The 15,657-nt window shown below is 52.9% G+C and overlaps 1 protein-coding gene across 1 annotated transcript; it reads left to right on the forward strand.

The window, feature by feature from the left end:
* The first annotated feature begins 4,609 nt into the window (after nt 1-4,609).
* On the forward strand, nt 4,610-5,522 carry LOC109740634 (E3 ubiquitin-protein ligase SINA-like 10). Its single transcript, XM_073498621.1, has 2 exons — nt 4,610-4,675; nt 4,827-5,522. Exons 1-2 carry the CDS (start codon nt 4,610-4,612, stop codon nt 5,520-5,522), a joined length of 762 nt encoding a protein of 253 aa, XP_073354722.1.
* Nucleotides 5,523-15,657: the final 10,135 nt, after the last annotated feature.

A 15,657-nucleotide genomic window follows, 5' to 3' on the forward strand; every position in this document is an offset into this window, starting at 1 on the left:
CGGCGGCGGCGCATCTACCAGGGAGGTCGCGAGAGGGGTGAGTTTGTTCGTTCCTTCTCTGTCTCACAGCCATATCATTGATCTTGCTCGCTCTAGCGCTAATTCTGATTTGGAAAAGTAGATCCTGATTAAACTTGGTATAGATTTGTGGTGCAGGCATGGAATTGTTTGATGCTGCTTGAGGAGGTAATAAATCTTTCTAGAGGCCCAAAGATTCAGTTCACCTTTCTAGGTATTTCAGTTTCAGGCTTGCATTCTTTCTAGAGGCCCAAAGAATCAGTTCACCTTTCTAGGTATTTCAGTTCTAGGCTTGCATTGTTTCTAGAGGCCCAAAGATTCAGTTCACCTTTCTAGGTATTTCAGTTTCAGGCTTGCATTATTTCTGGAGGCCCAAAGATTCAGTTCACCTTTCTAGGTATTTCAGTTTTAGGCTTGCATTATTTCTAGAGGCCCAAAGATTCGGTTCGCAGTCGTCGGCAAGTGGCCCTGCTACCCATGCCGGTGTCGACCTCAACTCGCAAGCGCCGGCGTCGGAGCGGTTCCCGGGGCTTGGGCTCTACAGATCCTTCCTCCAGAGCGACGATGACGAGCTCCTCCCTGGGTGCGTGAGGGGCTCCGGGCTCCCTCCCTACCGTGAACGACTTCCATGATGAGTTAGCTCATGCTTTGTTTCATGGAGTGTATTGTTTTTGTGAAGCTTGATTGAGGACTTGAATGTTTAAGTGGGATATCTCAATTGTATGGACAAAGTAAAATTTATCATGTTTTGCCTGCTTAATTTGTAAAGATGGTTCGTTTATGTCAATTGTGAGCGAGAGGAGGCCACACAAGAGCCGGCCACACCAAATCTAGCAGGAAATAGGGTCCAAAGTAGTCAAATGATTGAGAAAGAACATTTATTGTCAATCTAACCCTGCCATCCATACACCTCTTTGGTTTAGAGTTGGTTCAGGGTTAGAATCTAACTCTAACCTCTAACTGAGTTAGAGTTCTCCTCGTCTCAATTCATCGCCATCATACTTTCCCCATTTCTGTGTTTTAAGTATCTTGCGAATCAAAGAGGCCCTTAGACTGGTTTAGGTCCGGTATTTTTTATAAACGTGTTATGTCAAAAATTTAATGAACGTGCTCCGGTTTCTACGAAAATAATCCGGTTTCATGTAGTAATTCATTTATTTATTTATTCTTCTGCGGGGGGTTTGCATGTAATTCGTGAGGTCTGAAATGTAAAGTACCCCGGCATATGCTCCGAGTCATGCATGCACTACGACCCAGATGCTCTATGTCCCACCTGTCGGCGAAAGGGAGCACGTGGAAATAGCCTAGGAGTACATATAGGAGGATAAATGCGTGAAAAAATATGTACGGTGAAGCGTAGCTGCGGTTCAAAAAGGAGACCTAATGTGATGGAAGGAATAGGTCGCACGCACCCAACTAGTGGTAGTACTAGACATACGACTGCTTTTTCCCTAAAAAAAGAGGTACGAGTGCTCAGTACTCCTATTCTATCTACGCGAGTCCCATCTGACAACAGCGTCCATGCTACAGCTAGCTCTTCTCCCTCATTTCTCTCTTCTAATTCTAAACTCAGCCGAAGCCCGGTGGGCGGGGTGGGAATTTGCCGATGGTCAGTTTGCTCAACTGCGGCCCCACCTCACAGTGAAAACGTTACTATTGGAATAAAAATGCCATATAATCCTATACAATATCTATATCTACACTCTTATAAAAACAGAGTTGGTGATGATGGTGTGCCTGCCATCCTGCAACATAGGCCGTCCGATTTATATCTAACGGATAGGAAGGAAACTATGGCAATTTGCAAAAAGGTACCCACACACCTCTCCACATTTGCAAATAAGGCCTTCCCTCGTTCATCCTTTTCTCTCACAAGATAAACTAAAAATGCATCTTGATGTTACGTGCAACGCATGGGCATCTTGCTAGTACTAATAAAACATTAAGGCCACGAGGAGATGCAGTGCTGGTTACAGGTGGCAAGAAGAAGAGATGCATCCATCAACAACATCCACCTCCTCGACTCAAGGCGCCGGCCCACCGAACGACGCCTAAGTAGCAGCGGCTTTCGTGGCCAGGTCGACGTGCTTCTGAACAATGGCGTCCAAAGATTCCAGCCGCTGGAAGAAGGCCAACGTCTTTCTGTCCTCGCTGGCCTTGTAGTGGCCTATGTAGACGATTTCCTCGTAGACGTGGATGTGCAGGTCGACGGTTTCTTTCATGGCGAGGCGCTGTGCGACGAGCGCGGCCTCGAGGTGCACATTCTTCGTTGCATCCTCCGGCACTGCAGGGCCACCAGGGCTTGAAACAGTTCGTCACCATGGAGGCCGATGAGGGTGGCAGGCAATGAGGAGCCTGGGCGCGCGGGCTGGAGCAATACGGCAAGGTCGTCCACGCGCTTCTTGACGGCGATGAACTTGCAGATGGAGTTGACCATCATGTCGTCCATGCGAGAGGCGAAGCCGGCGTCGGCGAGGGCTACGACGCCGGCGGTCGCCAGCACCGTCTGGAAACGCTGCATGGTGCAGGGCCGCAGGCTGGCGCCTTGGATGATTTGGCATAGCCGACTGCCGCTCGCGTCCATCTCCTCCATAGGTGCTTCTGGCTTCTGGTCACTTGGTCTTGGATTGCAGTGAGCAGTGTTGCGCAGAGACTAGGAGTAGATGGATTGGAGTGGTGGGGCGCCTTTATATGAGAATCCAAACTCTGTTGCATTCACATCGTGCTGGCTCTATTCTGCTTCTCCAATTAATTCCCTCTACATGTAATTTGAGGATGGATCATTGACCGTTCAACGTCTCGGGAACCGCTACCCTCTCCCTCCTTGGCATTCAAGCACCTATGGAGGCGACTGCCGCTCGCGTCTATCGCGTGTCAGGAGACGTTCCCGTCGACGACGAGGTGCCTATGGTGACTTCGTAAATTTCAATATTGTGCACAGTGACCAAGGCGGAGAGGAAAATGAGAGAACTATGTAATTAATGCATGAGTTTAATTAGGGTAGTTTTGTAAAGTACGAGATACATTCGTCCAATCACAAAATGCCTTGGTTGATGAGATTTGAGATTTGAGCCAGTACTGCACGCGGTGAAATCTCTAGGGCCTCATTCGGTTTGGAGGATTTTTGTAGGAAAAACATAGGAACAAAGATTTCGGAGCAAAATTTCATATATATGCACTCGGTTTGTAGGAAATGGGTACAGGAATTTCGTAGGAATACTACTCATTTCCTATGTTTTTGGAGGAAATTACACATCCACTCAAAGCTCATTTTGCGCGTAGGAACGAGGCAAGTCAATTCCTTAGGATGGCAAGTGCCATCCTATCAAATTCCTATACTACTCCTAGTTCCTACGTTTTGATTTCCTCCAAACCGAATGAGCCCTAGAAAGGCAAATACTCCTTTCCGGTTTACAGGGCTATACTAGCAAGTACTAGTACTACAATAGTGGGCTCAAATAGCAATTTTGTCTCATGCAAGAGCCTGGCTATATGCGTGCTCCAAGGCTCCGCACCACGCCCCACCCCTACACAAAGACTGCCACGCGAGTGTTCGCAACTGCCACGTTCGGGTTGCGCTTGGCTCTTCGCCTCTTCGAGAAGACGAACAATGATGTTACTACTACTTCCACAGTAGTATTGAATCCACTACTGCATGTCCGTCGACCGCGTGCGGGAGGGATAGCCACCGCACACATGGGCGAGGGAGAAGGCGTGTAGTAGTAAAATCAAGCTTCTCCTCGTTGTATGAGTTGACGCGACACATCATAGCACTGGCCCCACATGGTTGCCTCTAAACTTGGCTGAAAGACCCGCAGTGTACAATACTCCATTTGCTGCAACCTCTAACATTTACCCCACCACAAACTAAACTATATATTCCTGTCTTGACCAGATGAGCGTGCAAACTAGAATCATCAGGATGACAGGTAGGGCCAGACTTATTTTAATAAAAAAGCATGGAGCCGACCCCAACGATTTTAAGCTTACAGGCACGGTACACGCTATCCTAGACTACTCTACACATGAAACTGCCACACGAGCGTCTGGGCTGCGCTTGGCTCTTCGCCTCTTCGGGAAGTCGAACAATGATGGAGTACTACTGCAGTGGAGGAGTACTACAGTATGCTTCTGGCCATCTGACACCGATTGAACTGCTGCATGTCCACCGCGTGTGGGAGGGAGAGTGTGTAGCGAACGAAAGCTTCTCCTAGTCCTGCCAGCCACCACGCTCATGGGCGAGGGAGGGACGTAGCTTCATTGACTTACTGCTCCTGCCTTTGCGTCCATGACAGGTGGGCCCAACAGGTGGGTGGCCCACCTGTCATGCAGCCAAAGGCAGGTGCGGTGAAGGCGAGAGGGCGTTGTAGTAATCAAACTTCTCAGTCTTGTACGAGTTGACGCGACACATCAAAGCACTGCACTCGATATATTTCAATAATTTGCGTTTACCGATGCATTAATTACTACGCATGCATGCATGCCGTGACTCTCCTTTTGATACTTGCATGTGTTGATTTAATGCACCTTGAAGTAGTATGAATATGTGACGGTAAAGCTTTGTAATGCCCCGGCCCTAATAAAGTGAGAGATGGTTGTGCACGAGGAGGGCGAGATCATGCAGACGGAACAGGACCCGACGATGGAGCTCTCTGTGGTCTCGATGGACCTCACCTTGCTCCACTGCTCCTTGTGCCTCCGCCCCTTGAAGCCTCCAGTGTATGAGGTTCGAATACACCTCCTCAGTTCGGCTAATCGAGCAAGGTGCAGGTTTCTCGATTGATGTGATGTTCGATTGATTTGTGCAGCGCAAGGGAGGGCACCTGGCCTGCGCGGACTGCCGCGTCGAGCGCCCTGGGAACCAGCGGCAGTGCCAGAAGTGCGAGCGCGGCGGTGGCTTCGACATGCGGAACACGGCGGTGGACGCCGTCCTCTCCTCGGCGAGGGTGGAGTGCCCGCACGAAGGCTGTGGGCTCTACGTCACTTACCACAAGCTCGCCGATCACCAGAGCGTGTGTCCGCTCGCGCCCTGCAAATGCCCCGTGCCCGTCTGCGGCTACGAAGGCCCGCCGCCAGCGCTCTCCCACCACATCAGCACCATGCATCCCATGCCCGTGCACAGGATCCAGTACGGCAAGGTGCTCCAGCTGCAAGTGCCACTGTCGGAGCCACGACTCTTGCTGTTCGCGGAGGAGGACGGCCATACGTTTTTCTTGGTCGGTGGCGTGCTTGACATCAGCGCGCCTATCGCCATGTCGGTCGTCTGCATTAGAGCAGGGTCATCCCCACTGCCGCACTATGTGGGCAAGCTGTGGGCGAACGGCCCGCCGGGGGAGCTCAAAGGCAGGACCGACACCGTCAAGGTGGAAATGGAGGTGACAAGCAGCAAGGATCCCGGCGACGTCGCCGTGCACGAGCTAACCTTCTTCACAGTTCCGCCCAAGCTGTTGGCTGGGGCTAAGCTGGTGTCCCTCCACATTCAGATTGACAAGCTCACGTCCTAAATGATTCTACAGTGCCTTCTGTTTATCTTAGTAATATGCTAATATAGGGGTTATCTCGGTCTACTTTAGCTTAAGAGATGGTGGGCTTTGGTGGCGATGCAGCAATTACTTCGACATAGATCAGCAGTTAAAGTAATTTCCAACAGTCGAACGGATATTTTGTGTCTCTTGGATAGTATAAAGATCCTTTGGGTAAGAAGTATAACAGCTTATAAGAAGTAAGTATAACAGCTTATATGCTTGTTTGTTCACGAAGTGTTGCATACTTGTGCGAGTTGACGCGACACATCAAAGTAGTACTCCCTCCGATCCTAATTTCTCTGCGCATAAGGCTGGTCATAGTGGGAGTAACATAGGTAGTACTAACATAGATGCCACATAAGCAAAAATGATGAGGTGGCAAGTAATTAATGAGGAGAGAGGCAAATAGAGTAACATAATATGTTACCATCACATAGCGCTTTCCAATGCAAAATGAGTCTACAAAGTAATAAATGAAGACATCTAGTACTATCTCAAGGCCAAGGAGGAACGTGAAACCTATGATAGAGCCAATCCGATGGTTGAGAACACTACAATTCGTAGCTACAGATGCGTGTGTGAGAGAGGACGAGTGCGTGTGTGCACCTCTTCTCTTCCTGTATAACGTACTAAACTCAGAGTACAAGTGTATGTGGGTGGCATCGACCTAGGGAGCTAGAGATGGTGCGTGCGAGAAGTCGCGAGAGATAGGTGTAATGCGTCTGAAAAAAGACTAGTCTATAGCTCGCCACGAGGCTATTCCTGTCGAACGCCCCAATAAGCGTAGATATGTATCCGACGGTGCCAGTTATTGCACATACACAGCCATAGAAAAAGAACTAGTACCCTGCATATGCTACACCACGGCCGAGAACACGTGCCCACGTTACGCCATCCGGGAATAGTGCCGCACTTCGAAACTAAACCGTCAATAAATATCAAGTGCGTCTCGTCACATTCCAAATTACTACTACTACCACGCTATATTTAATTGCAAACCTGTTCACACCGATCACAACCTACTCCCTCCATCGTCATCGTGACCAAGGAGGAGGGGAAAACGAGAGAACTTAATGTTTAGTTGCTAATTAATAGCATTGCATGCAATGAACTAACCACTGCATGTTGTGTTTGGTAGTCTCAAGTCATTAAAAGCATGCACACCCACATCTCTTGTTGGTTGATATGTCAAGAAACAAGAAACGAGGTAGAAGTTAATGCACCGCACCTAAGGCTGGTCATAGTGGGAGTAACTTAGCAAGTAACATAACACACTCCAAGAAAAGTTTGCTTACATGGCATGTATTTAATGAAGAGAGAGATGGTTGGAGTAACATAATATGTTACTGTAACTTAACACATCACGAGGCAAAATGAGTCTACATCTTAATAAATGATGGCTTGCATGATACCACGTACAAGTTACTCCCCACTATGAAGGTACTAACATAGACTAGTAACATATGCATGTTACTAGTCTAAGTTACTCCCCACTATGACTAGCCTAAGTGTTTTGGGATAATTTGGTTTCCCACTTAGGAGCATATTAGTACTCGGTTATAAACACTACTATGCCAAGATGATTGCACATTCCTCCTCAACTCCTCATCCACAAAAACAAACATGTCATTCAGCATCCTTCCCTTGCGTCTGCCATGGCCAGCGTGAGTTTTGGGTCGAGAGATTACCACCAGGGAGAGGCGAGCATGGAAGAGGAAGCACGAGAGATGTCCCGCCTCGCCTCAAAAGCAGCCGACATGTCCCGACGCGCGGAACTAGCAGCACAGAGGTCCTGCCGCGCCGCCAAAGCAGCACGGAGGTCCCGCCGCACCGTCGATGCAGCAGACTGCTCCGGCCGCGCCGCGGAAGCAACAGAGATGTCCCGCTGCGCCGCGAATGTAGCAGAGATGTCCCGCCGCGTTGCGGCGGCCTGGGAAAATGTCTCGCGGGCAGGCAACGACTCTTACAGGCGCATGCATGCGATCTTCCATAGCCAGATGGATCAGATATCCGGCTGGGCGAGGTTGCAGGACGACATGAAAGCCTTGTTTGAACAGGCTACCGGCGTCATCCGGCAACTAAGGGAGGGAAATGAGAGGCTCCGGGCCAAGCGCGACCTGCTGAGGGCGAAGATCGTCCGAAGTGCAGAGCAGCAGGAGGAGACCAGTGCGTTGTTGAAGAGGACCGGCGTCATCGTCAAGAAACTTATGGACGAGAATGACATGCTCCGCATCGAGCGCCAAAGGCTGGTGGAGGAATCCGTGGATGCTCTCAAGCAGCGTCTTGAGGACATGATAGAGCTCATCGCCGCTGGCCGCAGAGACTAGTTCCCACGGCCTGCAGCAACGCATCAAGAAAGTAGAGATCAACGACCTAGATCGTTGTCTTCCTTCTTCTTTTGCCCTTCGGGCGTAGCCACATGTGGCTTTTTAATTATCTTCCTAATTATGTAAGACAATTATTATCCACTGTCGTCGTCCTTATATATTCATCAGTCTTGCTATAAGTCGCAGTAGATGCTATATAGGTCCGTCGGATCTTACTCAAGATCCGTGCAAAAATTTCTTTTCAGATTTTCTTTTTTCTCTCTTAAATCTCAGTCAAGGGAGACATAGCCACGCCATGAAACAGAGGCCCGGGCGCCATTAATGGAGACCTTGGGAGAGAGGTGGACGGAAGATGGAGGTCAAAGGGCTCTCCTCCCGATAAGCACGCGCAGGGGTCTGATCGCACGCCTCCCGTACTCAAATAGCTACCTTGCACGGCGCCTCCTAGCTAATAAAAAAAGGGGACGCATGGCTGCATGTAAATGGTAAATAGAACGCCCACGGTTTCAATAATACTTGTGTTTTCGATTGTAACGTGACAGCACTTGTTCCAAAATGACTTTGTTGATTGTTAATGTGTTTTCATTCGCAAATCGGACAGCAAAATTACCACAGCATGTTGGTGCCATGTCATGACACCAAGCCAAGTTTCATGATTTTCATGCGTGTTTTGGATTTACAGGAATTAAAAAACCAAGTTTCTCAATGTTTCCAGCCGAGCCGCGATGCCCAGATGTTTGAATTTCATTCCCATTTCTTGCATGCATGGGACCTAGAAATTTACCCGAGGACATACATGTGATTTTTCAACCAACTTTGGTGCACTGGAGCATGTGCTTGTATTTCAAATTTGAATTATGCACACAAAGGTGACACGTTCCCTATCAGAACCCTGAGCCTTCTTGAGAGAAGCTCTGGTGTCGGGTGGTAGGTGCGACATATGCCAACGGGTGGCTTATCATAGTGGGTGCCAATAAGACGTCGCCGGTGCCTGGAAACGGGATGAGGCGAAGACATGCACGCCGGCGAATCTTACCCAGGTTCGGGGCTCTCCGAGGAGATAACACCCCTAGTCCTGCTCTGCGGGGTCTTCGCATGATCACTAGGTCAGGGAGTGTAGCTACAATTGCTCCTAGAGCTGTTGGGTTCAAGGAAGAAGAAGAACAAGGCTAGCTCTTGCTTCTCTCTCTCTATGGTGTGTGTGTAATGCTAAGAAGCCAACCCTTGGCATGGGTGTCCCGGGGGGTTTATATAGGCCTACCCCCCGAGGGTACAATTGTAATCCGGCTGGGCACTGGTCCCAGCCGTCAGTGCCTGCGCTCGCCGGCTTCTCCGCCGGCCGTTGGGGCCCGCCGACTGGTGGGTCCCGCCGGCTGCCGGCCTCTTGGTCGACAGGCCGGCCCCACCTCCTAGGGTCTTGTCAGCGGCTGCTTACTGTAGCCTCGCCCCTGATGACAAGGGCTTCGTCGAGGTAAGCGTGGCTACAGTGTGCCGCCTCGAGGGCTCTCACTGTAGCCTTACCTCGTCTTGTCTCCTTAATGTGGCACATGCTTCGAGGGAGGGAGTAGCCGGCTTCTGGGGGCCGGCTACGCCCTTGGCCGACTGGGGGAGGCCGGGCCGCCTTCGCGCCTCTCTCTGGCTGTAGGGGCCCGCCGCACGTGGGCCGTACTGGCGTCTGTCGTGGGTGACGTTGAGGCCGGCATGGCTACAGTGCCGAGCCGGACGGGAGATGGCCATCCCGTACGGCGTCCTGTGGCCATGCCTGCCTCGGGCTTCGGGGGTAGTGGGCTGCACTGTGGCCACACCCCGTCTTGTCACCGTTATGTGGGTGTATTTTTGGTGGTTGCGGTCTTGGCCGGCTTCTTGGAGTCGACGCTCTTCGTGGCCGGCTCTGGGAAGTCGGCATCCTCTATGGCCGTCTTCTTGGAGTCGGCCACCCCATGGTTATCCTGGAAGGAGGTCGCTGAGGCTGGGTCGCCTTCCGTGAGTCGGCTTCAGAGGTAGCCGGCCAGGGAAGGCGGCCCAATGCTTGGAATGCTTGAAGGCCCAAAAGGCCTGATAATTTCTTGGAAGAGCCAGGGGCAGTCGATTAGGCTACCCGTGGCCATTTACTCCGACATCCGGTTTGCAAGAAGCTTATACCAAAACTTGTTCCTATTCGGCCAATTTTTTTACCACGGCATGGTAGTACCATCACATGACACCATGCCGAGTTTCATGCTTTTCTGGCGTGTTTTGGATTTACAAGAATTTTAAAACCAAGTTTCTCAATGTTCTCGGCCGAGAAACGATGCCAAAATGTTTGAATTTCATTCCCATTTCTTGCATGGGACCTAGAAATTCACCCGAGGACACACATGTGATTTTTCAACCAACTTTGGTGCATGGGAGCATGTGCTTGTAGTTCAAATTTGAATTATGCACATTAAATGACCAGAAACTCACTTAATGTATAAAAATGCCAAATGAACCCGGAATAATTCCAAAATTTAACAGGGTACTCATGTAGTTCTATGTTGCCTCTGTAAAGAAACTCAAGGGGGGCAGCGTATATCGTTCCGCACTCAAAGGTGACACGTTCCCTCTCACAACCACGAGCCTCCTTGAGAGAAGCTCTGGTTTGCAAGAGGCTTATACCAAAACTTGTTCCTATTCGGCCATTTTGTTTACCACAGCTTGGTAGTACCATGACATGACACCATGCCAAGTTTCATGATTTTCAGGCGTGTTTTGGATTTACAAGAATTTTAAAACCATGTTTCTCAATGTTCTTGACCGAGCCACGATGCCCAGATGTTTGAATTTCATTCCCATTTCTTGCATGGGACCTAGAAATTCACCCGAGGACACACATGTGATTTTTCAACCAACTATGGTGCATGGGAGCATGTGCTTGTAGTTCAAATTTGAATTATGCACATTAAATGACCAGAAACTCAATTAATGTATAAAAAGGCCAAACGAACCCGGAATAATTCCAAAATTTAACAGGGCACTCATGTAGTTCTATGTTGCCTTTGTAAAGAAACTCAAGGGGGGGCAGCATATCGTTTCACACTCAAAGGTGACACGTTCCCTCTCAGAACCACGAGCCTTCTTGAGAGAAGCTCTGGTTTGCAAGAAGCTTATACCAAAACTTGTTCCAAATCGTACAATTTTTTACCACAACATGTTAGTGCCATGACATGACACCATGCCAAGTTTCATGATTTCCAGAAGAGTTTTGGATTTACATGAATTTTAAAACCAAGTTTCTCGATGTTCTCGGCCGAGTCACGACCCAAGATGTTTGAATTTGATTCCCATTTCTTGCATGGTGTCGGATCACGGGTTCCGGCAAAACCCTTAAGGTTCAAACTCTGGGGTGCGCGCGAAGTTCTTTCCCTACAGATCCACACCCTAGCTTGCTAAGATCTCGCACACGAACTCAACGAACTCACAACACAAGAGACACAAGGTTTATATTGGTTCGGGCCACCGTTTTGGTGTAATACCCTACTCCAGTGTGGTGGTGGTAGATTGCCTCTCGGGCTGATGATGAATAGTACAAGGGGAAGAACAGCCCCCTGGGGTTGAGGTGTTCTTGTGCTCGGTGGGTGAGGTTTGCTCTGGATCAGGTCGAGCTGCCTCTGAATGGGTTCTCTCCGAATGAGTTCGGGCCCGCCCCTACGGTGGTGGCTAGTTCTACTTATATAGGCCCTGGTCCTCTCCCCAAATATTGAGCGGGAAGGGAGCCAACAACGGCCAATTTGAAAGGGGACAGCTAGTACAGCTTATCCTGATAAAAGCGGTCTTCGCCTGCAAAAGGCTCTAGTGGTGACGCTGCCTTGGGTTCCATGGTGACCTCCGTCTTGCCGTCCTGCTGGTCATGGTCTCGTTGCACCGATATGGAAACCTTTGTTTGACGCCTCGGTACTCCGCGCCTGCGCTTGCTTCCTTAGCACGAAAGGGGAAACAAGGACACTGCACGTGCTGGCGCCCGCCTGGCACCCGCCTGATCTTGATCGTCTTGGCTCACGTCACGAGAACCTCGCGAGGTTTGCCTCGCCTTGATCTCTCCACTCCTCGCGAGCCAACCTGGTGAGGCCGTTCCTGAGGAGGTCTTGTTTCGTCCGCCTCACGAGGCTTGGCCCCTCGCGAGGGTCTTGAACGCCTTGTTGATGAAGATGGGCCGTACGGGCCCACGCGCAGAGCCACGCCGTGTGCCGCAGGCAGGCAAGTCTGGGGACCCTCGTTCCCAGAACGCCGACAGTAGCCCCCGGGCACAAGGCGCGCTCGGGCTTGGCTTCGAGGCGAAGCCAAAGGTCAAATGCGGAGCACCGCGAGCCCCAAAAGCCTGCGGCCTTGGTCGACGCGTGGCGGTTGATTGGACGTGGGTGTCTCCGCTTCCCCACGCTACCTCGGCAACTGCCCAACTTGACAAGTCCCTGCGACATGCAAGGGAAAACCATCATTACCTGTGATCGTGGGAGGCGCCGGTTGGCCTTCTCCCGCTATAAATGGGGAGGGGGCAGAGCCCCCGTCGTGCATATCTTCCCAGTCCGCTTGCTTCCTCCTCCTTGCTCCACCGCTAGTAGCAATGGCGCCAATCCGAAGGTTCTCCACAGAGGAGAAAGGAAATGCTCCCCGCGACGAGCCAGGGCTGCTTCCGCCGAAGAAGAGGCCAGCCCACCGTCACGACATTGTCGTCAGGGCAGAAGTGATGAGGCCCTAGTGTGAATGGGTGCCTTCAGGGTATCTGCTGCCCTTATACGCCCAAGCCGAGGGCTCAGGAGGAAGGAGCGACGAGCGGCACCGCCCGCGCCACGTCCGCAGCCGCTACGCCATGGCGACATGCGCCGTCGCCCCTGGAATCCACGCTGCGGACTCCTCTCGCGAGCTCGTGCTGTGGGCGGCGATGCCCCCAAGCACTTGGATCCGCTTCCCGCGGTTCTTCTCCGACGTGATGCCGTCGAGGGGATCCCTCGAGCTCTGGTTGCAGCATGCTGACTGCGACGCCCCAGCGACCGGAGCAGAGGTTGAAGAGGTCTCCTCCGGCAAGATCTTCATGACCCGCGGCTGGGGCGAGGTTGTGCGGGTTTGCTGTGCTGAGGGCGCCCTCGCGATCCACTTTGATTATGATGGCGCCTCCAAGAGGTTCTTCAAGGTCTTCGATGCGGAGGGTCGCCGCCTGGAGTGCTGCCCTGGAGGGGAGCGCCAGGACGATGCGCGCCCGGCCTGCAGCTCCTCCAGTAGCAGCGACTCTTGGGCGTCCAGCGGTCCTCCTGAGTTCTACGAGACCCCGAAGACGAGCGACGACAGCTACGTGCCCCCGAGCTCTCGTCGCGCCCGGAGCAGGGCTGCAGCGTCCAGCCGCCGCCGCCGCTGATCTGGATGGGGTTGGCGCCGGCCTCCCGCGGCCCACTATTGATGACGGCGTCGGCCACGGGAGGGTGTAGATAGGGTTCCCCTAAGTTCTCGTCTTTTGTTCCCTGTGAGGAATTAAGGAGTACCCCGTGGGGGTGTGTAAAGGGCATGTAATGTCTTTTCTTGATACTATCCTTGTTATGAGAATTTGCGAATACCTGCTCTGTTTAGGCTCGGTCTCCCCTTCCCAACCTCATGACGGCTTGTTGCTCTACGCTGACAGGTCCCGGTCCCCAGGCAAGCTGCAGCCATCGCTGGTATGCCAGGTCATGTGCCGTGGTCAAGGCCAGGAGGTGAGCGGCCCAAGGTCCAGTAAGAGCCCCTGAGGCGCGATGCTCAGGAGGTCCCCTTTAGCGCTCAAGCAGCCGTGGTAAGGTAAGAAAGGGAGGCGACGTTGCCGCAACAGGGCTGCGGCGAGCGTGACCCCTAGGATCCAGCGATTAGCTGGTCTGAGCGCGAGACTTATCTTGGTGCGCTGGAGTCGACTCCTTGCGATGCGCCGTGTTAATGCGTAGCTAGGCCAGGCCCATGCGAGCCTCCCCCTCTTCTCCATGCTCTCCTTTATGCTCTATGTCCTCAGGTCCCGGCCCTCGAGCGAGCTCAGCCGCCGTGCTCAAGGCCAGGGGGTGAGGGCTGGAGAGCCGGTAGGAGCTCCTGAGTCGCGATGCTCAGGAGCCCCCGTTTTAACGTGCAAGCGGGTTGCATGGGAGAAGAGGGAGCTCGCGGTGCCGCGTACTAACATTCAAATGAGATTCCTGCGAGCCAGCATAAGGAGAAACATAGTTTGCCATTATGGTTGTCAGTCCGCCCGGTTGCTTCGCGAGGAGGCGAAGGCACTGACGGCCTGGTGAGGTGACGTGCGCGGGGCGTGCCGCGAGGCAGAGCTCGACCGCTCAGATTTGTCGACGTTGCAGGGACGGACCCGTGCACAAGCGTCGTGCCAGCGTGAGCAGCCCCCGTGGGAGGTGAGAGTCAAACAGGTGATAGTCACAGGCAGGTTAGGCATGGAAAACCGGCTTAGGCAAATGCAGGGAAGATACAGGCCACCGGGTCCGGCCTGAGCGGCTTGGGGATGATGCAGCCCGAGGGGCGCCCCAGCAAGGTAAGCTAAAGACATAAGAAAAAAGGGGTGCATGCCACAGGGACGGACCCATGCGGCCTGGGAATGATGCAGCCCGAGGGGCGCTCCCAGCTAAATAAACTTGGAAAATGTCACCTGGTTCTGTCGATGAAGGGATGTTGGGGTAGTTGAAGGTACATGGTGGAGTCGCTCCTCATGAGCCACCGGGGTCCTGAGCCTCAGGAGGCTCTGGGGGTCTGGGCGGTTCCTTGAGGACCGTCTCCATCTACGTCAGGACGACGTGATGCCTGGCCTCCTGAGCTGCCAGGGTGCGCTGCAGGTTGCGCTGATAGGCGGACGACACGCTCGGCAGGCCAAAAGGCATGCGAACGTAGCAGTGTGGTGGACCCTCACAGTGGCCCACGCGCGAAGGCCAAAAGGGCTCCTGAGATGCGGCCCTGTTGAGCCCTGGGACGTCGATGCAGATGCGCAGCCCGGCATACTCGCCTGGATGGGGAGCTGCGCCTCGCGAGCGGCGGTCGCCGCGCATGGCCCTTGCGTTTTGCAGTTCCTGAGTGGTCTTGGTGATGAACTCCTGAGCGGCGGGCGCTCCTCGCCCTATGTTCTCCTGAGGGAGAAGTGTCGTGAAGCACGCCTCCAGTGCCTGAGCGCCTCCCTCGTGATGTTGGCAAGGTCTGAGGCCCTCCAGAAGAGAGCCCCCGAGCCCTGCCCGAGAAGGGCGCCGGGCACGCCTTCCTATGCGATGGAGGGAGGCGCCCCTGGTGCGGGCGCTGATCCTGACGAGGTTCCAGTCGCGACGCCACCCTCCTGAGGTCCTACATGGCGCAGCTGCTTCTTCTTCTTGGGGGTGGCCTCAGGAGGGCACTCACCCTTGCTGTCGGGGTCATCGATTGCGGCAGCTTGGAAGGCAAGCTCAAGGGAGCACACCGCATCTCTTTCTTCACATGGGACCGTGATGATTCCGCCGCTTCCCGGCATCTTGAGGGCATTGTAGCCGTGATGGGTCACCGCCATGAACTTGGCCAGGGCTGGATACCCGAGGATGGCGTTGTACGGCAGACGGATGTGCGCGACATCGAAGTCGATGAGTTCGGTGTGGTAGTTCTTGCGTTCTCTGAAGGTGACGGGAAGGCGGACCTGCCCGATCGGGGTAGTGGAGCCGTCGGTCACTCCTGAGAAAGGCTTGGTGGGTTGAAGCTGCTCATACGGCACTTGGAGGTTGTCGAACGTGTTGACGGACAGGACGTTGAGCCCTGCACTGCCGTCGACGAGGGTCTTGGTAACTTGCACGTTGCTGATG

The sequence above is a fragment of the Aegilops tauschii genome, chromosome 5 (genome assembly GCF_002575655.3).
Source record: "Aegilops tauschii subsp. strangulata cultivar AL8/78 chromosome 5, Aet v6.0, whole genome shotgun sequence".
In the NCBI taxonomy this organism is placed as follows: domain Eukaryota; kingdom Viridiplantae; phylum Streptophyta; class Magnoliopsida; order Poales; family Poaceae; genus Aegilops; species Aegilops tauschii.